This window comes from Hemitrygon akajei, chromosome 6 (genome assembly GCF_048418815.1).
Source record: "Hemitrygon akajei chromosome 6, sHemAka1.3, whole genome shotgun sequence".
Lineage (NCBI taxonomy): Eukaryota > Metazoa > Chordata > Chondrichthyes > Myliobatiformes > Dasyatidae > Hemitrygon > Hemitrygon akajei.
This window is the reverse complement of record NC_133129.1, coordinates 180,230,962-180,256,518: the sequence shown is the minus strand read 5'-3', so window position 1 is coordinate 180,256,518 and position 25,557 is coordinate 180,230,962. Positions and strand designations below refer to the sequence as shown.

General features: G+C 42.3%; 1 protein-coding gene across 1 annotated transcript in view; it reads right to left on the bottom strand.

Moving 5' to 3' along the window:
* Nucleotides 1-848: 848 nt before the first annotated feature.
* The window catches only part of LOC140729730 (doublecortin domain-containing protein 1-like), a 537,877-nt gene continuing 513,168 nt past the window's right edge, over nucleotides 849-25,557 (bottom strand). Inside the window, exons 39-40 of the mRNA XM_073049855.1 lie at nucleotides 12,580-12,689; nucleotides 849-3,889 (exon numbers count right to left, since the gene is read on the bottom strand). Coding sequence (XP_072905956.1) covers nucleotides 3,887-3,889; nucleotides 12,580-12,689 — 113 coding nt within the window. The 3' untranslated portion in view covers nucleotides 849-3,886. The remainder of the gene's footprint in view (nucleotides 3,890-12,579; nucleotides 12,690-25,557) is intronic.

The following is a 25,557-nucleotide window of genomic DNA, read 5'->3' as shown; positions in this document are numbered from 1 at the left end:
GTAGTTGTCAGGTCTAGATTTAATCATCCAATATTTTCCTCAACAAAGAGCACTCAGAGACCATCTACTTCAGTCCCCATTCTATGTCAATCTGAAAGCGGCATAGTAGTGCAGTGGTTAGCACAATTGTTTTACGGCACCAGTGATCACTGATTGGGGTTCAATTCCCACTGCTGTTTGTAAGGAGTCTGTACTTTCTCCCTGTGACCTCATTGGTTTCCTCCAGGTGCTCCAGTTTCCTCCCACAGTCTACAAATATACAGGTTAGTGTTAGTGAGTTGTGAACATGCTATATTGGTGTTAGAAGTATGGTGACATTTGTGGCCTCTCCCCAGCACATCCCCAGGGTAATGGAAATGGCTCATGAACACATAATAAATAAATTTGAATCGGAAGGTCTGCACTGTTCCTTGTCCTACAGTATAACCTACATGAGTATCACAGCAACCGTTTAGAACAATATTACCACTTAAATCCATAACTTTTTAAGATTCAAATTACCATTTTAACCCTTCCTTAGATATTTCTGAGCTACTGTCCTTCTACTGTCCACTCCCAATGGAGCTTTTTCAATCAATTCAGTCCTAAATGGAGGATTGTCTCTCACTCTAGGTGCCACATTTTAGGGAGCATACTTATCACTCAGTGTGGAGATTAGCAGGAACATCTAGAGCAAGGGTTCCCAACCTTTTTTATGCCATGGACCCCTACCATTACCCGAGGGCTCTGTGGTCCCCACGTTGGGAACTCCTGATCTAGAGGGTAAAAGGACTTTAGCGTTGTGGAGGGTAGAAATGGTGGAATTATGCAGAATGAAAATCAAAATATTCAATATATTATTGGAATTATTTTATTATTCTCATGTGTAATGAGATGTGTGTTTGTTTTGCATGGTGTATTGAGGTACAGCAAAGGAAAGCCATGACAGAATGCAGAATAAAGTGTTACAGTTACAGAGAATTTGCAATGCAGGCAGACAATAAGGTGTAAAACCACAAGAAGCTTGATTATGTGGTCAAGGGTTCATTCATTCATTAGGTGCCATATCATAGGACATGCGCGATCATAGTCTTTCCATGACCATGATTGTTCTTCCACAGAAGGTATTTGCCATTGCTTTCTTCTGGACAGTGTCTTTACAAGGCACCAACCTTTACCAATACTCTTCAGAGATTGTCTGCCTGGTGAAGGTAGTTGCATAACCAGGACTTGTGATATACACGACCTGCTCATACAACCATGCACCACCTGCTTCTATGGCCTCACGTGACCCTGATGGGAGGGGGTGATGGCTAAGCAGTCACTATACCTTTCTAAAGAGTGACCTACCTGCAGGCTAGTGGAGGGAAGGAGCACCTTACACCTTCTTTGGTAGAGACGAATATCCACCCCATCACAGAGTGGTCAAGGGTAACACACACAAAATGCTGGAGGAACTTTGCAGGTCAGGCAGCATCTATGGAAAGGAATAGAGTGAATGTTCTGGCCTAGACCCTACATCAGGACTGGAAAGCAAGGGTGAAGAAGTCAGAATTCTGAAATGTTGACTCTTTGTTCCTCTCCATAGATGCTACTTTATCTGCAGAGTTCTCTGTGTTTATGAGGTCAAGGTTCTATTTGATCATACTAAGGGACCATTCAATAGTCTTATAACAGCTGGATAGAATCTGCCCTTGAGGCTGGTGATATGCTCTTTCAGGCTTTTGATTCTTCTGCCTGGTGGGAGGGCAGAAAATATATTTAGATAGGGTAAACAGGGAGAAACGCCAAGCTGGGAGGTTAAAAATTCAGGATACATTGCCTGAAGAAGAAATCAAAACACATTCCATAGCAAATTTCAATAACAGTATGAGAAGGAAATAGTGTATGCCCAAAGTATGAGAGAATTAATGGGATTCAACAGAATAGTTTTTGTTTCCAAAGAGCCAGCAGGGAATATTGGGGTGAAAAGGCTTCATTGTGCTTGTAGGATACCTTGATATATTCAGTGGGAACTGCCTGGGGAAGGATGTTTGTCTGTTTAATATGGGTGAATTCAATTTTGTGTAATAAAGCATAAAATGCTGGATACAATCACAGCTCACGCAGAATTAACACTTCATTTTGACAACTTTCTTCTATAATTCATTTCTCTCTCTATAGCTGCTGCCTGACCTGCTGAGTACTTGGACCATTTTGTGCTATTTCAAGTTTTTAAACATCTGCGCCAACATCTGTGTTGGCGCGTGGCCTAGTGGGCAAGACATCAGACTAGTAACCTGAAGGTCACTGGTTCGAGCCTCAGCTGAGGCAGCGTGTTTGTGTCCTTGAGCAAGGCACTTAACAACACATTGCACTGCAACGTCACCGGTGCCAAGCTGCGTGGGTCCTAGTGCCCTTCCCTTGGACAACATCGGTGGCGAGGAGAGGGGAAGGCCTGCAGCTTGGGCAACTGCCGGTCTCCCATACAACCCTGCCCAGGCCTGCGCCCTGGAAACTCCAGGCACAGATCCATGGTCTCTCGAGACCGACGGATGCCACCTTTTTAAACATCTGCAGTATTATGATTTTGAGTTACAGTTGTTGTTTTAAAGAATGGCCACTAATTGCTTTATTGGTTGGGAAAGACTTTTCTTGGTTTTGCTTCTGATAAATTCCCAGTTACTTACTTTGAAATTTAACCAAATCTTAACTTGGTAGTTACTTGCTTCTATCCCACTCTTATCAGACTTAAGAATGGACCTCTTGATTCAGATGAATTAATTTATCACATGTACATCAAAACGCACAGTGAAATGCGTAACAACTAACACAAGTGAGAGATGTACTGGGGCACCCAGCAAGTGTCACCACACATTCAGATGCTAACATAGCATGCTCATAGTGTTCAGCAGAACAACGGCAACAAAAAAAAACAAACACAGATTCTGCAGATGCTGGAAATGTTGAGCAATCCACACAAAATGTTGGAGGATCTCAGCTGGTCAGGCAGCGTCTATGGAAATGAATAGATAGTCAACATTTCGAACTGAAAAGGTGGGGGGTGGGAGGGAAGGAGGCTAGCTGGAAGGTGATAAGTAAAGCTAGGTGGGTGGGAATGGTCAAGGCCTGGAGAAGAAGGACTCCTACAGGCAGTGAAGACAAGCTCCCAGGAAGAATAGGTGGCTGTGGTAGTGGATCTGGTCAAAGAGTCAGAGGTCAGGAGATCTCAGAGGGGGTGCAGTGAGAAAGGGTTTCACTGAACTCCCATTGAACAGAAGAAATAATCACAGCAAAGCAAGCCCCTTTCCTCCCACTCATTCACACGGACAGCCCTCCAATTCCAGGACGGACCACTTTCCGGCTCCCGCCTCCATTGGACCCATCAGGCCTCTAATTTCCCCAGTGAACTCACAGACCAAGGACTTCAGCCATCTACTTATATGATAAGATGGACTCTTGGCCTCAAAGTCTATCTCATTATGATCTTGCACTATTATTTACCTGCACTGCACATTTTGGGTAGCTTTTACACTTTATTATACATTGTTAAGTGTTTTACCTTATTCTATCTCAAAGCACTGTGTAATGATCTGATGTGTATGACTAGTATGCAAGACAAGCTTTTCACTGTATCTTGGTACATGTGACAATAATAACCCAATACCAATAAAATCGTCCCACCCAACTGGTCTTTGCAAGTACTGCTTCATTAAACCAGGCAACATGATGATTCCAGATATTCCTCTTGAATTATTCATCCTTCATCATCAGTTCTTCTTGGAGCTTCATTCTCTTGTGGTGACATTTGGAAGATGAAGGGAAGTTGAAAAAGTTGACAACAAGAATCCACTGCAATTTGGCAAATCCATTTTCTCATCAGGAAATGCTGGGCTTTAGGATTTGTATTAGGATAACTCCAAAGTCTTCACTGCAATCAGAAAATCAGAAATTAGAGTTATGCCATAGAAATTGGTTACACAAAAATCATGTGAACTATTTTCAATCCTGTTACAGAAGACAACAATGTCTTCAACAATGGCTGGAGACAAGAGATTCTGCTGGTGCTGGAAATCTTGAGCAACACGCAAAAAATGTTGGAGGGGCCTCAGTACATCAAGCATCATCAATGCCTCAATGTACTTTGTGATAATATTTTCAGTTGTTATAAAATTTCATTTGGAGTTTGAGGAAATTTGGTATGTCACCAAAGACTTTAGCAAATTTCCACAGATATACCATGGAGAGCATTCTGACTGGTTGCATCAGCATCTGGTATGGAGGGGCTATTGTACAGGATTTGAAAGCTGCATAGGATGTAGCTCCATCGTGGGCACTACCCTCCATACCATTAAGGACATCTTCAAAGATAATGCTTCAAGAAGGCAGCATCTATCATTAGGGACCCTTACCATCCAGACCATGCCCTCTTCTCATTACTACCATCAGGGAGGAGACACAGAAGCCTGACAATGCTCTCTCAATGTTTTAGGAACAGCTTCTTCTCTTCTGCCATCAGATTTCTGAATGGTCCATGAACACTACCTCATCCTTTTGCTCTCTTTTCTGCACTATTTATTTCTATTTCTATTTGTTTTATATATTTATTGTAATTTAACAGTAATTTTTAATGAATCGTACTGTACAGCTGTCTCAAAACAACTAATTTCACGACATACGTCAGTGATAATAAATCTGATTGTGATTCTGGGATATAATTTTATTTTCTGGAAATTTGGCAACACTGTAATACAGAAGTTAGCAGCTCCAGAGATTCAGGTTTAGTCCTGACCTTGGGTGCTGTTTGGGTGGAGTTTTCACGTTTTCCCTGTGACTCTGTAGGCTTCCCCCCAAGGTGTGCTGGCCGACAGGAGGGCTAAAGCACCGGTGACCCCTGTTTCCATCCAAGGGGTCAGTGTGGACATGGTGGAGGATTACAAATACCTGGGGATATGAATTGACAATAAACTGGACTGGTCAAAGAACACTGAGGCTGTCTGCAAGAAGGGTCAGAGCCGTCTCTATTTCCTGAGGAGACTGAGGTCATTTAACATCTGCCGGCCGATGCTGAGGATGTTCTACGAGTCTGTGGTGGCCAGTGCTATCATGTTTGCTGTTGTGTGCTGGGGCAGCAGGCTGAGGGTAGCAGACACCAACAGAATCAACAAACTCATTCGTAAGGCCAGTAATGTTGTGGGGGTGGAACTGGACTCTCTGATGGTGGTGTCTGAAAAGAGGATGCTGTCCAAGTCGCATGCCATCTTGGACAATATCTCCCATCCACTCCATAATGTACTGGTTAGGCACAGGGGTACATTCAGCCAGAGACTCATTCCACCGAGATGCAACACTGAGCGTCATAGAAAGTCATTCCTGCCTGTGGCCATCAAACTTTACAATTCCTCCCTTGGAGTGTCAGACACCCTGAGCCAATAGGCTGGTTCTGGACTTATTTCCACTTGGCATAATTTACTTATTATTATTTAATTATTTATGGTTTTATATTGTTATATTTCTACACTATTCTTGGTTGGTACGACTGTAATGAAATCCAATTTCCCTCGGGATCAATAAAGTATGTCTGTCTGTCTGTCTGAGTGTTAAGTTGGTGGTGAGGAAAATGATAGGGGTAGTATTGGGGGAAGCAGCAATGGTCACAGAGAGTCATAGATTCATAGAACTCTACAGCACACAAACAGACCCTTCATCCCAGCTAGTCCATGCTGAACTGTTATTCTGTCTAGTCCCATTGACTTGCACTGGACCATATCCCCCCACACTCCTCCCATCCATGTACCAAATACTTCTTAGATCTTTCAATTAAATCACCATCCACCAATTCCGCTGGCAGTGTGATCCACATTCTGACTGAAGAAGTTCCCCCTTCAGATTCTCCATAAATATTTCACCTTTCACCTTTAACCTGTGACCTCTAGAACACGAGGATGGGGATGCAAGAGAGAAAATGGGATTGGTGTGGACAAGTGCTTGATATGATTACAGCTTGGGGCATCGGAGCTCGGAGTTCCTTTCCAGCACCTTCTGTAGGGAGTTTTTTTATGTTCTCCCCATGACTGCATTGGCTTCCTCTGGGTGCTCCAGTTTCCCCTCACATTGCAAAGACATACCAGCCAGTGGGTTAATTTGTCATTGCAAATTGTCTTGTGATCAGGGTAGGGTTAAATAGGTGGGTGGCTGGGTGGTGCAGCTGTTAGGTTGTAAGGGCCTGTTCTGCATTGTATCTCTAAATAAACAAAATAAATAAAAATAATTGGTCTGGACATGTTGGGTCATAGGTACCAATTCCATAGCGTATGACCCTGTGACAATAAACAGGCATTTCTCCAATCCTTCAGTTATAACGTGCTGAGAAACGTGATTGTTATAGTTGATTAATGGCAGATGAAAGCACTAACAGTTTCATTAGGATATAATTAAGGCAGAAGATTTATTGTGATTAGCTGCTTACCTGTCTTGTTCATTCATTAATATCTCTGCCTGGGAGTAGGGCCAGAAATGGGCTGGGAGCCTCAGCCTGTGAGTGTAAAAAACACACAGGCTAAGAAATATACAAAAACACAGCTGCTGAAAGATTAATATTTTCTTATGACGTTTCTCCCAAATCGGTCACCACCGTGGGCAGATCGATCTATTTAGAGATTAAGTATCAGAATTGGGTTTAATATCACTAGTATATGTCATGAAATTTGTTGCTTTGAGGCAGCAGTGCATTGAATACATAACAATGTACATATGTTTAAAAAGTTAAATTGATTAAGTAGTACAAAAGAGAAAATCAATGGTGAGGTAGTGTTCATGGGTTCATTGTCCATTCAGAAATCTGATGGCAGAGGGGAAGAAACTGTTCCTGAAACATTGAGTGTGTGCCTTCAGGCTCCTGTCCCTCCTCCCTGATGGCAGCAATGAGAAGAGGGCATGACCTGGATGATCGGGGTCCTTATTGATGGATGCTGCCTTTCTGAGGAATTGCTCCTTGAAGATGTACTTGATGCTGGGGAGATTAGTGCCCATGATGGAGCTGACTGGGTTTACAACTTTCTGCAGCTTTTTTTGATCCTGTGCAGTGGTTCCCACTATACCAGACGGTGATGCAGCCAGTTAGAATGGTCTCCATGGTACATTTGTGAAATAGCAAGGAATAGTCCCTCCATTCCCCTAAGCTGCACCACCCAGCAAGCCCTGACAACCCTGATTTAACCCTAACCTAACCACAGGACAATTTACCATGACCAATTAACCAACCCGGTACGTCTTTGGATAGCGGGAGGAAACCGAAGGACCCAGAGAAAAGTCACACATTCCATGGGGGAGGATGTACAGACTCCTTACAGAGGACACTAGGATTGAACTCTGAACTCCGATACTCTGAGCTGTAATACCATTGTGCTGACCGCTACACTAACATGGGTGCCCACAGTAGTGAAGTGATTAACGTAGATTGGAAGAATGGACAGATGGAACACACTGTAGGGAAATGTATGGTCATGCACTTCGGTAGAAAGAATAAAGGTGTAAACTATTTTTAAAAGGGGAGAAATCAGAAGTGCAAAGGTTAGGGGAGAAGACAGGAGGAGGGGTTGAGAAGGATAATAAATCAACCATGATGGAATGGCAGAGCAGACTTGATGGGCAAATGGGTTATTTCTGCTCCTATATCTTGAGGCATTATAAAAACATAGTACATGTCTAAACGATATATTTTATTTTCTTTTTCTGCTGATTTTTGGGGCAGTCTGATATTCCCTCTTCAGTACTGAGCTAGCACTACATTACCACAGTGCCATTTTCCAAAGAAATTTAAACCAAGATTCTGTCTCCCCACTCAGGAAAAAATAAAATTTTCCCCAGCAATACTTTGCAGAAGGTAATAGTTTGCATAAAAGTGCCTGAGATCTCTGAGTCCTGACCCATACATCAACAAAACAACGAGAATGATTTGGTTGTTTTGACAGTATTTGTTGTGTAACAGGTGCATAATATGCTTCCTATATTACAGAAGTATCAGGCTGGAATTTTAATGTACTGTGACGGCTCCCAGAGAGGTAGAAATGTAAATATTTAGATAGAAGACAGTAGAATTATGATCCCCATCTACTTTATTTGAAGTTAAACAAGGTTGGATTTCTGAAAGGAATCTCTATTTTCTGAGGAGGTTAAAGCGAGCTGGACAATGCATCCAATCTCACCTCATTCTACAGATATGCAATAGAGGGCATCCTGACAAGATGCATTGCTGCATGGTATGGAAAGTGCACTGCAGTGTACAGGAAGAGTCAATATTGCTGAGTGCATCACTGGCACCAGCCAACCTGCCATCGAGGATATACAGGATCTACAGAAAAGTGCCAGGAACGGGCCAGTGACATCATGAAGGATCCCACCCACCCTGCTCATGGACTGGTTGTCCCACTCCCATCAGGGAGGAGGCTACAAAGCATCCACACCAGGACCACCAGACTCAAAAACAGTTACTCTCCCCAACAGAAAAGCCGATCAACACCTCCGCCCACTAACCCACACCTAAACGCCATTATTTTATCATTTTCTGTCAGCCTCCTTATGAACAGACACTCCTGTACCTAGTTTTATGGGTAAACAATCAATCTATATATATATAAGCAATCTTATAGATTTATAGTTAAATTGTTTTCTTTTATCTTATTCTGTTTTTTTTGGGGGGGGGGGGGGTTGCATTGGCTCCGGAGTAACGTTTATTCCACTTTCCTTTACACTTGTGTACTGGAAATGACATTAAACAATCTAGAATCTATTCCATGGAAGGGAGGGAGGACATGGGAGAATTCTGTCCGGATGCATAACGACTTGAAACGGCATCCACTCTGCATCTCACTACAAGAAGCTACAGAGGAACAATCCTGCTAAAGGGTCTCGGCACAAAACCTTGACTATTTCTTCACTTCTATAGATGTTGTCTGACTTGCTTAGTTCTGCCTGCATTTTGTGTGTGTTTCTCTGGATTTCTAGCATCCAGAGAACTTTTGCTTTTGAGAAACTGCAGAGAATTGTGGACACAGCTCAGCACATCTCAGAAACCAGCCCTCTCCTCCATAGGTTCTGTCTATCCTTTCTGCTGCCTCAGTAAAGCTGTCAACATGGTCAAAGCCCTGATCCACCCAGACGTTCTCGCTTCCCCCCCCCCCCCCCACTTCATCCAGCAGAAGATACAAAAGCCTGATAGCATGTTCCAGTCGGCTCTGAAAGAAGAAGCATTAGAGATTATGGCAGCATTACAAATGATCTTTCAAAAATCATTGGACTCTGGCATGGTGCCAGAGGACTGGAAAATTGCAAATGTCAGTCCACTCTTTAAGAAAGGAGGAAGGCAGCAGAAGGGAAATTATAGACCAGTTAGCATGACCTTAGTGGTTGGGAAGATGTTGGAATCGAATGTTAATGATGAGGTGATGGAGTACTTGGTGACACAGGACAAGATAGTACATGCAGTGGATATTGTTAATTTGGACTTTCTGAAGGCCTTTGACAAGGTACCACACATGAGGCTGCCTAACAAGTTAGAGCCCATGGTATTACCAGAAAGTTACTAACATAGTTAGAGCATTGGCTGATTGGTAGGAGGCAGCGAGTGGAAATAAAAAGATCCTTTTCTGGTTGGCTGCCAGTGACTGGTGGTGTTCTGCAGGGGTCAGTGTTATGCCGTACATAAATTTGTTTTATGCTGTATATAAATGATTTAAATGATGGAATAGATGTCTTTGTTGCCAAATTTGCAGATGATATGAACATTAGTGGAAGGGCAAGTAGTGTTGAGGACATAGGTAGGAAGCAGAAGGACTTAGACAGATTAGGAGAATGGGCAAGAAAGTGGCAAATGAAATACAATGTTGGAAAATGCATGGTCATGCACTTTGGTAGTAGAAGTAAATGTGCAGACTATTTTCTAAATGGGGAGAAAATCCAAAAATCTGAGATAAAGAGGGACTTAGGAGTTCTTGTGCAGAACACCCTAAAGGTTAACTTGCAGGTCGAGTCGGTGGTGAGGAAGGCAAATGCAATGTTAGCATTCTTTTCAAAAGGTCTAGAATACAAGAGCAGGGATGTGATGCTGAGGCTTTATAAGGCACTGGTGGGGCCTCTCCTTGTGTATTGTGAACAGTTTTGGGCCCCTCATCTTATAAATGAAGTGCTGGCATTGGAGAGAGTCCAGAGGACGTACACAAGAATGATTCCAGGAATGAAAGGGTTATCACACGAGGGACGTTTGATGGCTCTGGGTCTGTACTTGCTGGAATTCAGAAGGATGAGGGGGGATCTCATTGAAACCTTTTAAGTGTTGAAAGGCTTAGATAGAATAGATGTGGAAAGGATGTTTCCCATGGTGGGAGAGTCTAGGACAAGAGGGCACAGCCTCAGGATAGAGGGGCGCCCTTTCAAAACAGAGATGCAGAGAAATTCCCTTGGCCAAAGCGTGGTGAATTTGTGGAACTTGTTGCCTCCCATACAGCTATGGAGGCCAGGTCATTGGGTGTATTTAAGGCAGAGGTTGATAGGCTCTTGATTGGACATGGCATCAAAGGTTACGGGGAGAAGACCGGCTACTGGGGTTGAAGAGGAGATAGAAAAACAGATTCAGCCATGATTGAATGGTGGAGCAGAATCGATGGGCCAGATGGCTTAATTTGGCTCCTATGTCTTATGGTCTTGTGGCTCAAGGACAACTCCTAACCCACTGTTATCAGATTAGATTCTTGAATGGACCTTGTTTTCAATAAGATAGACTCTTGGCCTCTCAATCTACCTCATTATGATCTTGCACTTTATTGTTTACCTGCACTTCACTTTCTCTTTAGGCTGGCTGGTGACGTAGTGGCATCAGCACCGGACTTCGGAGCGAAGGCTCCTGAGTTCGAATCCAACCGGCTCCAAAATGCCCGGAGAGGGATGGGCTCCACCGTATGATGAGCAATCAGCAAAAAAAGATCGGTGCAAAAATCTGGTCATGACTGCGCCCCGATGACTCCACCAGGAATTAAGGACACACGCACACACTGTCTCTTTAGCTTTTAAACTTTAGCCTGCGTTGTTATTGTTTTACCTTGTCCTACATCAATGCACTGTGTAATCATTTGACAATATTAAGGGTCAACTTCATTCACGATTTACATTACATATATTAGGAATTTGCTGTGGTGTGTTGCTGCAACATGCAACAAAAAACAACATTCAACTATTATAGAGAATAAAAAATTATATAAAAATTAACTTAGAGGTTAATGCATGGATATGGAATACTGTACATAAATACCACCATGTATTTGCAATGTAAACAGTGTTATAAAAGCAAATTTAAAGTGTTAACATTGCAATGTAGTGATGGGGTATTAGATGGAGAAGGGGTAAGATGGGGATCAAATTAAGTGATTAATCAGTTAACTGGCTATGAACAGCATGCAAGACAAACTTTTCACTATCTCTTGGTACATGTGGCAATAATAAACCAATTCCAATGCAACTGTTCCTTTAGAAGAGTCTCATTCTCTTTTGATAGGGAGTTAGGATGGAGACAGATTCTGACTTTATTCTGGATCCTGGAGTTTATTTTGTTCCAGAGCTGGACCTGTACAGCAGCTTTAGTTAATGTGAAGTCTTCAAAATCGAAAATAACCTATTCTAGATCTCAGAAATGTTCTGAAGTTAGGCTGAGATGCCCCGTACTAGTGGTCAAGACTCCGCAATTCATGTACTCTGCATTATTTATCAATTTGTACAGTTTGTCTTCTTTTGCACATTGTTTTTGTTTCAGCCTTGGTTTATGTATAGATATTTTCAAAATTTTATTGCATTTATTTTTTCCTGTAAATGCCTGCAAGAAAATGAATCTCAGCGTGGACACATAACCTATAATAAATTTACTTTGACGTTTAATGACCTTTATATTTTATTTTATTTAGCTATACAAAAGTGGAATAGGCCCTTCTGGCCCTTTGAGCCATGCTGTCCAACAACCCCCATTTAACCCCAACCTAATCGTAAGGCACATGACCACAATCATCATGAGGAAACGTTGGAGATAGATTGGACACATGATGAGAAGAGAGGCTAACTCCATCATCAAGGCAACACTTCATTGGAACCCTGAAGAGTAGAAGAAATATGGGAGACCAAAGACAACTTGGCGCCATATCATAAAGGGACCCTGAACCACGCCTGGGGCACAATTCAGAAGATGGCCAAGGACAGACAGAGACGGAGGACTTCCATTGCTGTCCTAATCGCCAGTAGTATAATAGGCATTTGATGATGAATTGTGGGACAATTTACAATCAATTGACCTATCTTTGGACTGTGGGAGGAAACCAGAGCACCTGGAGAAAACACACACATTCCATGAGGAGAACGTACAAAAACTCCTTACAGGGGATGAACACTGAGCTGTAATAGCATCATGCTAACCGCTATGCTACTGTGGTGAGATCCTTTAATAGAATATGAACCCTCGGTCGGGGTGTATAAGATTTAAAGGATTAGTGTTGTATATTTGAAAAACTGTTTAAAGTTCCCTTGTTCCTAATACAGCAAACAATTTTAGATCAGTCATTTCCTGTAGCAGGAATTCCCTACCTGTGATTTGAGGTTTATACTTGATTTAATAACAATGTTGGTGATGTCTTGCCCATATTCTTTCCGCATTCTTGCATAGTTGGCTCTGATCTCCACTCTTTGCCGGCTCCCTGGAGGAAGAATCTGGAGGTCAATAAATGCAGCTATTGTCCATTGCAAACTCTTGAGATGCCTGCCCATAAACCAGAGGTGCAGACAGTGGCAGCATCTACAGACCACTGATGACCTGCTGAGAATTCCACTCCATGGCCATTTCATTAGGTATCTCCTATACCAAGTAAAGTGACCAGTGAGCATATGCTCATGGTCTTCTGCTGCTGTAGCCCATCCACTTCAAGGTTTGATGTGTTATGCATTCAGAGATGCTCTTCTGTACATCACTATTGTAACATGTGGTTATTTGAGTCAATGTCGCCCTCATGTCATCTTGAACCAGTCTGGCCATTCTTCTCTGACCTCTCTCATCAACAAGGTCCACAGAAATGCCACTCACTGGATTTTTTTTTTGTTTCTCGCACCATTCTCTTTAAACTCCACAGATGGCTGTGGAGGCCAAGTCATAAGGTATATTTAAAGCGGAGGTTGATAGGTTCTTGATTAGGAAGTGTATCAAAGGTTACGGGGAGAATGCAGGAGAAAGGGGTTGCGAGGGATAATAAATCAGTCATGATGAAATGGGGGAACAGACTCGTTGGGTTGAATGGCCTGTTTCTGCATATGGCCATAAGATGTTATTTTAGTGGAAACAAACCCAGTGACGTTCCTTTTTCAGCAAATTGTTCAACAGTCCGGAAAGTTGAGGAGGGAGTCGGGTGATGCTGAAAATCTGCTTTGGACTTTAGAAGTTAGGGGTTCAAAGATCAAAGAAAATTTATTATCAAAGAATGTACTCTCAGTGGCCACTTTATTAGTGGTACCTCCTGAAAATAATAAGGCAGCCACTGGGTGTATGTTCATGGGCTTCTGCATCCTAGCCCATCCACTTCGAGGTTCTGCATGTTGTGCATTCAGAGATGCTGTTCCGCATATCTCTGTTTTAACAGTGGTTATTTGAGTTATTGTCGCCTTCCTGTCAGCTTGAACCAGTCTGGCTATTTTCCTCTGACTTCTCTCATTAACAAGACATTCCTGCCCACAGAACTGTCGCTCACTGGATGTTTTTTAGTTTTTTGCACCTTTCTCTGTAAACTCTAGAGTCTGTTGTGTGTGAAAATCCCAGGAGATCAGCAGTTTCTGAGATACTCAAACCACCCCATCTGGCACCAACAATCATTCCATGGTTAATACCACTTAGGTCACATTTCTTCCCCATTCTGAAGTTAGGTCTGAACAACAACTGATTCGCTTGACCATGTCTGCATGCTTTTGGGCATTGAGTTGCTGCCATGTAATTGGCTGATTAGCTATTTGCATTAATGAGTATGTGTACCTCATAAAATGGCCACTGTGTGTATAGATCCTCTCAGCATAAATCCCACACTTCTAAAGCTAACTGTTTGAATTTAAATTAAATTAAATTCAGATATCTGTTGAACATGGCAGAGATTTAATCAGGCATCCACAGGCAATCTCTTTAGTACCACATAAATAACAACAATCCACATTCATATTATTGAAATAGTATTACAACACCGAAGTCCATCAGGTTGTATATTGTCCACCTTTCCCGATGGTGACCATTGGATTCAAAGTTGTTCCACATAATTCTGAATTTGCTTTCTATGTCACTTTTCACCTACATAGTACTGGAAGTTTTCAAGCGAAATTAGATCTACATCGAGGGTTTCTGGAACACGTTATATAGACTTGGGACACAGTATGTAATTGTTACCTCCAAGAGAACCACAATTTTGTTGTGGGTTGGAGGCTTGTGTGCCTCAATGACCTGGAGAGCTATGTTGGCTGGAGTCAGGGCTTTGTGTGTTGGCTCTTGAGTAGGGTCACCCATGCCAGACAGGTCAAAGGGGAAAGGCCAGACTAAGAGTGGCCCACCGGTCCTGCAGGTTCAGTGCTAACAATCCTGACTGGTAAAACAAATTGTTATGGAAACAACAAAGAAGAAGCCTTCTGCATCTGAGTGTGATGGTATTCCTGAGATTCCTCCTGGAACTTACACAGCTGACAGTAGTGAAAAATGAGAGGAAGCTACTAAAATGATGAAGGAAGCCCTGAACTTCACCAGAGATGGAGGACCTTCATTGCTACCCTAGACACCAGCGGTATAACTGGTATTCAGAATCAGAATACAACGGTCAAGCTACTGGAGGGTGGACAGTTCACAATATCAAATCAAGTCAAGTCAAGTCTCTTTTTATTGTCATTTTGACCATAACTGCTGGTACAGTACACAGTAAAAATGAGACAATGTTTTTCAGGACTACGGAGTTACATGACACAGTACAAAAACTACACTGAACTATGCAAAAAAAACACAGAAAAAAAACTACACTAGACTACAGACCTACCCAGGACTGCATAAATTGCACAAAACAGTGCAGGCATTACAATAAATAATAAACAAGACAATAAGGCAGTAAGGTGTCAGTCCAGGCTCTGGGTATTGAGGAGTCTGATAGCTCGGGGAAAGAAACTGTTACATAGTCTGGTCGTGAGAGCCCGAATGCTTTGGTGCCTTTTCCCAGACGGCAGAAGGGAGAAGAGATTGTATGAGGGGTGCGTGGGGTTCTTCATAATGCTGTTTGCTTTGCGGATGCAGCGTGTAGTGTAAATGTCTGTAATGGTGTGAAGAGAGACCCCGATGATCTTCTCAGCTGACCTAACTATCTGCTGCAGGGTCTTGCGATCCCAGATGGTGCAATTTCCAAACCAGGCAGTGATGCAGCTGCTCAGGATGCTCTCAATATAACCCCTGTAAAATGTGATGAGGATGGGGGGTGGGAGATGGACTTTCCTCAGCCTTCGCAGAAAGTAGAGACGCTGCTGGACTTTCTTTGCTATGGAGCTGGTGCATCTAAAAATTCTTTGGCTGCTTTAAGTTTGTCTGTGCCCAAACCTCCGCGGTTCCCAGTGAAAATGGTGTATTTCTCGTTCCTCATGTACCGAGATCAGCGACAATGGATCGTGTCTCCGAATCACCAGTTTATATTCTCATAAACAGGTTGAGAGTGTATGTCAAAATATGTATATGTGACCATAGACTAGCTTGAGATTAATTTTCTTACAGGCATTTACAGGAAAATAAAAAATGCAGTAGAATTTGTGAAAATATTTGCACAATTTGTCTTTGTTTCTCATGCTGTTTGTTTGATAGTCTTTGTTTATATATAGTTTTTCACAAATTCTACTGCATTTTTTTATCTTCCTGTAAATGTCTGCAAGAAAATTAATCTCAAGCTAGTTTATGGTCGCATATACATATTTTGACATACACTCTCAACTATATTTGTCCATTCAGAAATCGATGGCAGAGTGGAAGAAACTGTTCCTGAATCATCGAGTGTGTACCTTCAGGCTTCTGTACCTCCTACCTGGCAGTAGCAATGAGAACAAGGCATGGCCTGGGTGATGGGGGTTTATAACGATGGATGCTGCCTTTTTGAGGCATCGCTCCTTGAAGATGTCCTGGGTAGTACGGAGGCTAGTGCTCATGATGGAGCTGACTAAGCTTACGACTCTCTGCAGCTTATTTCAATCCTGTGCAATAGCTCACCCCTGCCATACCAGACATTGAAATGTGGGAGGAAACCAGAGCACATGGGGGAAATCTATGAGGTCACAGGGAGAACGTCTAAATTCATTACAGCAGTGGCAGGAATTGAACCCCGATCGGTGATCGTTGGTGCTGTAAAGCAATTGCACTAACCACTCAGCTACCATGCCACCCCACAGTACAATGTCTTTATCTTTTATCTTTAATTTTCTTCAAAGAGCAACATGAATGAAATCCACATTTTCTGTCACTACAAGGTAGAATGTGTTTCTATCAGGCATCATGTGATGTAGGAAGTCTAATGAAAGGCTTGTTTTTCCAAACTTTTCATTAAGGTCCTTTGATGTATATTTACAATTCCAGGGGAAAGGGTAAGAGCAGTCGATCTTATCTGAACCAGACTGGGATGAGTGCCACAGGCTGCCTGGCCTTCTAAAATTTCAAGGCAGCAACTTTCAATTTTCAACTGTCCATATCAGTTTGTCTAAAATAATAGTTTTCCACCGGTGCTGGTAACTTTTACAGACCTTGCCACAGTGTGCTTGGGTTCCTTTAAGAAATAAACCATTGTGGAGAGCTGAGGTACAAAAATCTAATCTCGTACAGTTGTGTGTATGCCAGCAGAGGTTTAAGGTGAAGAGAAAAACATTATAAGGAAATAATTCAATAATATAATGAGATAAGTAGGGTGGGGTGGTGGGGTGTGTGGCAGCCCGAGCAGAAGTAATGCATCAAGATAGGGCTGACTGTGCAATTTATATTCACATTTAGTGCAATTCCAGAGGAGCCCAAGGAGTCAATTTTTCCCTGAATCCAACCACATTCTACCGCAGCACCATCGAGAGTGTCCTGACCAGCTGTGTCTCATCCAGAATGGGAATTGCAAGGCATCTGACTGCAATGGATTGTGAGGACTGCTAAGAGAACAATTAGGGTCTGCCCTTCACCCCCACACCCCTGCCATCCAGGACATATCTCAGAAGGTCTCAGCATTGTCAGGGACCCTGCACCTGTCCCACAATCTCTTTGACCTCCAACCATCCGGCAGAAGGTACCGTGGTATGAGAACAGAGATTGTTCGGCTGGGTAACAGCTTCATGCCCCAGGCTGTGAGGCTCCTGAACACCCTGCTACCACCCAGTACACATTATTTATGATAGCACCAGTACCAGTGCACAATTGTATATTTAACCATATGTCACATAAGCACTTTATGTCAACTTGTACATCTACAGAATACATTTTTATTGTCTGTTAATATTATTGTGTAAATATTATTCTATGTGCTGGATGTGATATATTTACTGTGTTTTGCATCTTGGTCCCCGAGGAACATTGGTTTTTTTTTGCTGTATGCATAAACTTGAACTTGAATTTGAACTAATTTGAACAGATTCAGAAATGTTATTTGATAAGGGTGACTCTTCTAAGACCTGAGCATGATTTTATAGGTTTATACTCAACCCGAGTCTGTGACTCAAAATGTCCTAAGAATCTCTTGAGGGGGAAACTCTCGCGAGGAGACAGGCCTGACGGAGTACCTGATAGGTCTCTGAAAACCTGAGCCAACCACCTGGTGGGTGTGTCCAAAGACATTTTCAATCTCCCTTGGAAGTTCCCACCTACTTCAAAAGGACAACAATTATAGTAGCGCTCAAGAAGAGCAGGGTGAGCTGCCTTAATGACTATCATCAGTAGCACTCACACCTACGGTGATGAAGTGCATTGAGAGATTGGTTATGGATAGAATTAACCCTTGTCTCAGCAAGAAACTGGACCCACTGCAATTTGCATATTGCCACAATAGGTCTACTGTGGGTGCAATTTAATTGGCTCTTTACATAGACTTGGATTACCTGGATTATACAAATACCTATATCAGAATGCTGTTTATTGACTGCATCTCAGCGTTTAACACAATCATTCCCACAGTTCTGATCAAAAAATTCCAGAACTTGGGCCTCTGTACCTCCCTCTGCAGCTGGGTCCTTGACTTCCTAACCAGTAGACCACAATCTGTACAAATTAAAAACAGCATCTCCACCTCACCGGCAATCAGCACTGGCATACCTCAGGGATGTGTGTTTAGCCAGCTTCTCTACACTCTCTACACCCGTGACTGTGTGGGTAGGCACAGCTCAAATGCCACCTATAAATTTGCTGATGACCCAACCATTGATGGCAGATTCTCAGTCAGTGATGAGGAGGCATACAGGAGTGAGACAGATCAACTCGTTGAGTGATGTTGCAGCAACAACTTGCACTGAACCTCAGTAAGACCAAAGAGCTGATTATGGACTTCAGAAAGGATAAGATATGGAACATACACCAGTAATCATTGAGGGATCAGAAGTGGAGAGAGTGAGCAATTTCAGGTTCCTGGGTGTCAATATCTCTGAGGATCTAACCTGGACCCAACATATCAATGCAGCCACAAAGAAGGCATTCAGTGGCTATATTTCATTAAGAGTTTTGAGAAGATTTGCTATGTCACTAAAAGCACTTGAAAATTTCTACAGATGTACCATGGAGAACATTCTAAATGGCTGCATCACCATCTGGTATGGGGGGGGGGGGCTACTGCACAGGATCGAAGTAAACTGCAGAGGGTTGTAAACTTAGTCAGTTTCATCATGAGCACTGGCCTCCACAGTAACCTGAACATCTTCAAGGAGCGATGCCTCAAAAAGACAGAATCCATTATTAAGGACCCACATCACAGGTCATGCCTTGTTTTCATTGCACCATCGGGAAGGAGCTACAGGAGCATGAAGGCACACTTTCAGAAACTCAGGAACAGCTTCTTCCCCTCTACCATCAGATTTCTGAATGGACAATAGACCCAGGAGCACTAAGCACTACTTTTTTAATTTCTATTTCTATTTTTGCATTAAAGTAACTATTTAATATACAATGCCTATAAAAAGTTTTTGCCTCCCCCTTGGGAGTTTTCATGTTTTATTGTTTTACAACATTGAATCACAGTATATTTAACTTGGCTTTTTTTGACACTGATCAATAGAAAAAGACTCCTTTGTGTCAAAGTGAAAAATTGATTTCTACAAAGTGATCTAAATTAGTTACAAGTATAAACCACAAAATAATTGATTGCATAAGTATTCAGCCCCCCCCCCCTTTAGTATGATACACTAAATCATCACTGATGCAGCCATTTGATTTTAAAAGTCATGTAATTAGTTAAATTACTCAATGTGTTTCAATTGACTGTAGTAAAATAACACATGTATCTGGAAGGTCCAACCACTGCTGAGTCAGTACCCTGGCAAAAACTACACCATGAAGGAAAAAGAACACTCCAAGCAGCTCTGTGAAAATGTTATCGGAAAGCACAAGTCAGGAGATGGATACAAGAAAATTTCCAAGTCACTGAATTTCCTTTGGAGTACAATTAAGTCAATCATCAAGAAATGGAAAGGATATGGCACAGCTGTAAATCTGCCTAGAACAGGCCGTCCTCAAAAACTGAGTGACCGTGCAAAAAGGGGATAAGTGAGGGAGGCCACCAGGAGACCTTTGACAACTCTGGAGGAGTTACAAGCTTCAGTGGCTGAGATGGGAGAGACTGTGCATACAACAACTGTTACCCAGGTGCTTCACCAGTCGCAGCTTTATGGGAGAGTCGCAAAGAGAAAGCCACTGTTGGAAAAAAAACTCACATGAAATCTTGGCTAGAGTTTGCCAGAAGACATGTGAGAGACTCTGAAGTCAGCTGGAAGAAGGTTCTATAGTTTGATTAAACCAAAATTAATCTTTTTGATTATCAGACTAAATGCTATGTTTGGTGTAAACCAAACACCACACATCATCAAACACACACCGTCCCTACCGTGAAGCATGGTGGTGGCTGCATCATGCTGTGGGGATGCTTCACTGCAGCAGGCCCTGGAAGGCTTGTGAAGGTAGAGGGTAAAACAAATACAGCAAAATATAGGGAAATTCTGGAGGGAATCCTGATGCAGTCCAAAAGAGAACTGCAACTTGGGAGAGGATTTGCTTTCCAGCAAGACAATGATCCCAAGCATAAAGCCAAAGCTACAGAGGAATGGATTAAAAACAACAAAGTTAATGTCCTGGAGTGGTCAAGTCAGAGTCTAGACCTCAATTCAATTGAGAATTTGTGGCTGGACTTGAAAAGGGCTGTTCACTCATGATCCTTATGCAATCTGACAGGGTTTGAGCAGTTTTGTAAAGAAGTTTGGGGAAAATTTGTAATGTCCAGATGTGCAAAGCTGATAGAGACCTATCCACACAGACTCAAGGCTATAATTGCGGCCAAAGGTGCATTTACTAAATACTAACTTGAAGGGGGTGAATACTTACTCAATAAGTTATTTTGTGTTTGATAATTGTAATAAATTTAGACCAAGTTGTAGAAATTTGCTTTCACCTTGACACAAAAGAGTCTTTTTCTGTTGATTAGTATCAAAAAAACTAAATTAAATCCACTGTGATTCAATGTAGTAAAACAATGAAAAATGGAAAGTTCCGCAGGGGGTGAATAATTTTTATACGAACTGTGTATATACTTATTGTAATTCACAGCCTTTCCTCTGTTATTATGTATTGCATTGTACTGCTGTTGCAGAGATAACAAATTTCACAACATATGCCAGTGATAGTAAACCCGATACTGATAAAGTTGTACAACTAGGAAACAACTCCTTGGACCCAGTTCATCCCTGCTGACCCAGATATGTCTCTGAGCTAGTCCTGTGTTTGGCCCATATCTCTCTGTATCAGTCTAAATGGGTGCTCTGGTAGTGTAGCGGTTAGCATGATGCTATTACAGCTTGGGGAGTCAGAGTTCAAAGTTCAATCCCGATGTCCTCTGTAGATTTTCCCTGGGTGATCCGTCAGGAAATAGTTCTACTATCCACCAAGTCTAAATGTGAATGATGACCCTCCAAACATGGAGTCAAAGAGCCACAGAGCACAGAAACAAGCACTTCGGCCCATCAAGTCTGTGCCATACCGGTCTTCTGCCTACTTTCATCTCCAAGCACCTGGACCATATACCTCCAAACCTCTCTCATCCATGTTACAATCCAAACTTCTCTTAATATTACTACTGAACTCGCATCCACTACCTCTGCTGGCAGCTTGTTCCACATTCACACCACCGTCCGAGTGAAGAAGTTTCCTCTCAGGTTCCACTTAAATATTTCACCTATAACCCTTAACCTATGACCTATAGTTTAGGTCTCACCCAACCTCAGTGAAAAAAGTCAGCTTGCACTTACCCTAACTACACTCCTCATAGTTTTGTACACCTCTACCAAGTTCTCCTATGCTCTAGGGAAAAAAATCCTAATCTATTCAACCTTTCCCTATAACTCAGGTCCTCAAGTCCTGGTAACATCCTTGCAAATTTTCACCGTACTCTTTCAATTTTATTGATATCTTTCCTGTAGGTAGGTGACCAAAACTGCATATGATACTTCAAAAAATTGGCCTCACCAATTTCAGAATCAAGTTTAATATCACCAGCATATGTCATGAAATTTATCCTTGCTTCAGCTGCATATCACAATACACAATAATAAAAACTCTACAACTAAAATTAATACAACTTCTATAAACTTATAAAAAATATATGACTTCAACATAACATCCCAAACTCCTGTACTCGGTACCCTGATTTATGAAAGCTAGTGTACCAAAAGCTTTCTTTACGACCCTGTTTATAGAGCAAAACTCATCCAGAACATTGTGAACATTAGCTGGTCTTTGTGGAATATGCAGTCAGTTCTGAAGTTGCCCAGTCGGGCCTCCTGACATGAGCAGATCGTCCCTTTAAATCCTGTCTGAATCAAGTGTACTGCACGCCTAGCTCTTCTGGGGCTTTCCATGCCTGTTTGGGTGTGGAGCTGAGAGATACACTTCATGTAGGTGTGCGCAATATTTGCTGTTATTGGGTGCACCCCCACCTCACAACAGGAAAATACCAGGCTTTGTAATGTAAATGAAGATTGGATCCGCTCAGCCAAATTTCATATTTAAAAGAGAAAGAAAAATTAAATTGATTTGTCACATGTTCATTGGAACATACAGTGCAATGCATCATTTGTGTCGAATCAAATCAGCGAGGATGTGCTGCGCAGCCCAAAAGTGTCGCCACACTTTTGGAATCAATAGAGCAAGGTCACCACTCACTGACCCTAACCCTTGGGTCTTGGAATGTGGGAGGAATCTGGAGCACCCAGAGCAAACCCACACGTTCACGGCACATTTTCACCTGGTAATGTGATTTGCTGAAAATGAGATCAATTTTAAAGGTTCAAAATTGTTTAATGTCACTTCCAGTACCCAAGTGTAAAGGACAACGAAATAATCGTTACTCCAGATCTGATGCAGCACAAAAAAAATCACAATAAGGTAAAGACCCAATAATAAAAAAATACAATAAATATAAATACATAGGCTGATTGTATGTCCTAAAGTGATGCTAGGCACAGGAACGTCTGTGCACACGATGACTCTGACAGGAAATGATAAAGCAGTGGTAGAGGGTGGGTGAGTGGGTGGAGGAGTTCATCAGTTTTATTGCTTGGGGAAAGTAACTGTTTTTGAGTCTGGTGGTCCTGGCATGCATCACATAAAATTGAAAGTAAACTTCGACAGGATGCTATTTCTAGGCTTATAATTTTCTACCTAATGCAGCTGAGAGAACCTTAATTTTCAGTGCCGTAGGTAACCTTGTCTTCTCCTGGATCTATGTAAAGTATAACACAATAAAAAGGTACTGATTCACACCACCATGTGATAAATTACGGTCTGCTTTTTACCTTTCATCACAGCTTCAAAATCATTCCCTTTCAGAAGCCCATTATCTCGATTCTTGGCCTCCGTGATAAGTTTTAAAGGGGCTGACTTATGTTTTCAACTCCAATAAACTTAGAGCCATGTGAAATATTCTGCATACTTTTCCAATAAGGGGAATGTTTATGTCCTGGTTTCAATGTACAGTACTGTGCAAAAGTCTAAGGCAAATATATATAGCTAGGGTTCCTAAGCCTTTTGCACGGTATTGCACTATACTGCTGCCACAAAAAAAAACATATTTCATTACACATGTGAGTGATGATAAACCTGATTCTGATATGGATCTCTATTGTGGACTGAGAGTGGGAACAGACCAGGGAGAGGGGAGTCATGGTTGGGAAAAGGGGAAGGGAGAGGGGAGTCATGGTTGGGATAAGGGGAAGGGAGATGGGGAGAGTGGGAAGCACCAGAGTGATATTCTGTAATGATCAATAAATCAATTGTTTGGAATCAAATGACTTTGCCTGGTGTCTCAGGGCTGGATATGTCTGCACCCCTGCCCCCCCAACGCCCCAGTACTTTTTCTCTGCCATCTGTCCTACACCACTACTAAGGCACTCCACCCTCACCATTGCCAACATCCTTTGCTCCTGCCAGATTTACAAGCTTGCTCTCCGCTCCAAATTGAGAAACACAGGACTGTGCAAAAAGTCTTAAGCATGCTAGCTATATATATGTGCCCAAGACTTCTGCACAGTACTGTAAATTTCAAAGTTGAAAGTAAATTTGTTATCAAAGTCTGTACAGTATATGTCACAATACACTACTTGGATTTATTTTCCTGCAGGCATTCACAGTAGATACAAAGAAACACAATAAAATCAATGAAAGCCTACACACAAGCAAAGATGGACAACCAACCAATGTGCTTTAGAAGATAAACTGTATAACTACAAAAACAAATAATAATAAATAATATTGAGAACATGAGTTGTAGAGTCAGAATATGAGTTGTAAAGTCCATCTGCCAGTTTACTAACCAGCCAACCTGGTTAGATTTGCCTCTTTCACATCCCCTTTCTGGTGGTGCTGCCACGTAATCTTACCTCTTCCATCATTGTCACATTAAGGTTACTTTTTGCACTAGCTTTGTTTGCACAACTACATTTTGCACCATTCCACGGTTTTACACTCATCATAGTTACCGTTGCATCCTCACTGTTAACTCTGTAAGCTTCAAATGAGCAAGGAATTTCATTACATCCTGGCATCATCCCATGACATCCCTTCTGCACCCTCTCTGAAGTTTCCACATGCTTCCTCTAATGAGGAGACCAGAACCGAATACAATATTCCATCTGTGGTCTAACCAAAGTTTTTTAGAGCTGGAACATTACCTTGCGATGTTCAGCTCAGTCCCCTGACTAACGAAGGCCAAGACACCATATGCCTTCTTAACCATCCTCTCAACAACTTGCCCTACAACTTTGAGGGATCAATGGATGTGGACCCCAAGTTCCTCCACACTGTTTAGAGCCCTACCTGTACTCTTCCTTTGAGTTCATCCTTCTACTTTTCTGGTTTGAGCTCCATCTGCCGCTTCTCAGCCCAGCTCTGCATCCTGTCAATGTTCTGTTGTAACCTATGACAACCTTCTAATGAGGCCTCCTGTTGGGCAGGGTGGACCATAGATGTTGCATCCTAGCTGTCATACACAAGTCAGTATGCAGGCTAGGGCAGCACAATATGGAAAAAAAGCTGTTGCCCTTGCAGCAGGTTTCCCCACTTCCTGCAGTTGATGAATCCAAAGGAACAGCAAAGACCGATACAGTTTGGCACCAGCTATATCACAGGAGTTGCCAGTCAGTGTTGAACTCAACATAAGACTTCTCAGGGACTCCCGTTTTTGATTTTTCCTCAGGATTTAATTCCAAAACCTTCCCAGTGATTGGGTATAGCTACGAGGCAGAGGAGACTTGAGATCAGAGTTTTCCTTCTGCTAGATGAGCTGCTAACCACAGCTGATGAGCCCCATCTGCCCAAAGTGTCTGGTTTTAAGGTTCCAGTATCCCGCCTTTGCCCCTTCTCCTGTTAGTAGAAATGGGTCTGCCAGGTTAGTAGCTAAACCACATGTAAAGGCCAGGAGCTGGACTTGGTTTTCTGAGGGTATTTGAAATGCACACCTTTGGGAGCATTTAATAGGTTGGGGAACTTATCTCCACTACCATCCCCAACCATAACAGCCTTAAGAAACCAACGATAAACTTCTACACTGTCCACAACGCCACCAACCTTATTTCTCTTGTGCTATAGTTTGGGAGTGGGATGTCATTGAATCAATAGGTTTATAGAGACCAGGTGCATCCCTAGTTTCTCACCACATCCACGTCCTCACCACCACCATCAGTAGTAACAGCGAACAATGTAGGCTTAGTCTTCCTAAAGTTCATCACCATCTCCTTTGTCTTACTATTGTTGAGCTGCAGATGATTCAGCTTGCACTGTTCGACAAAGTCTTCCTCGAA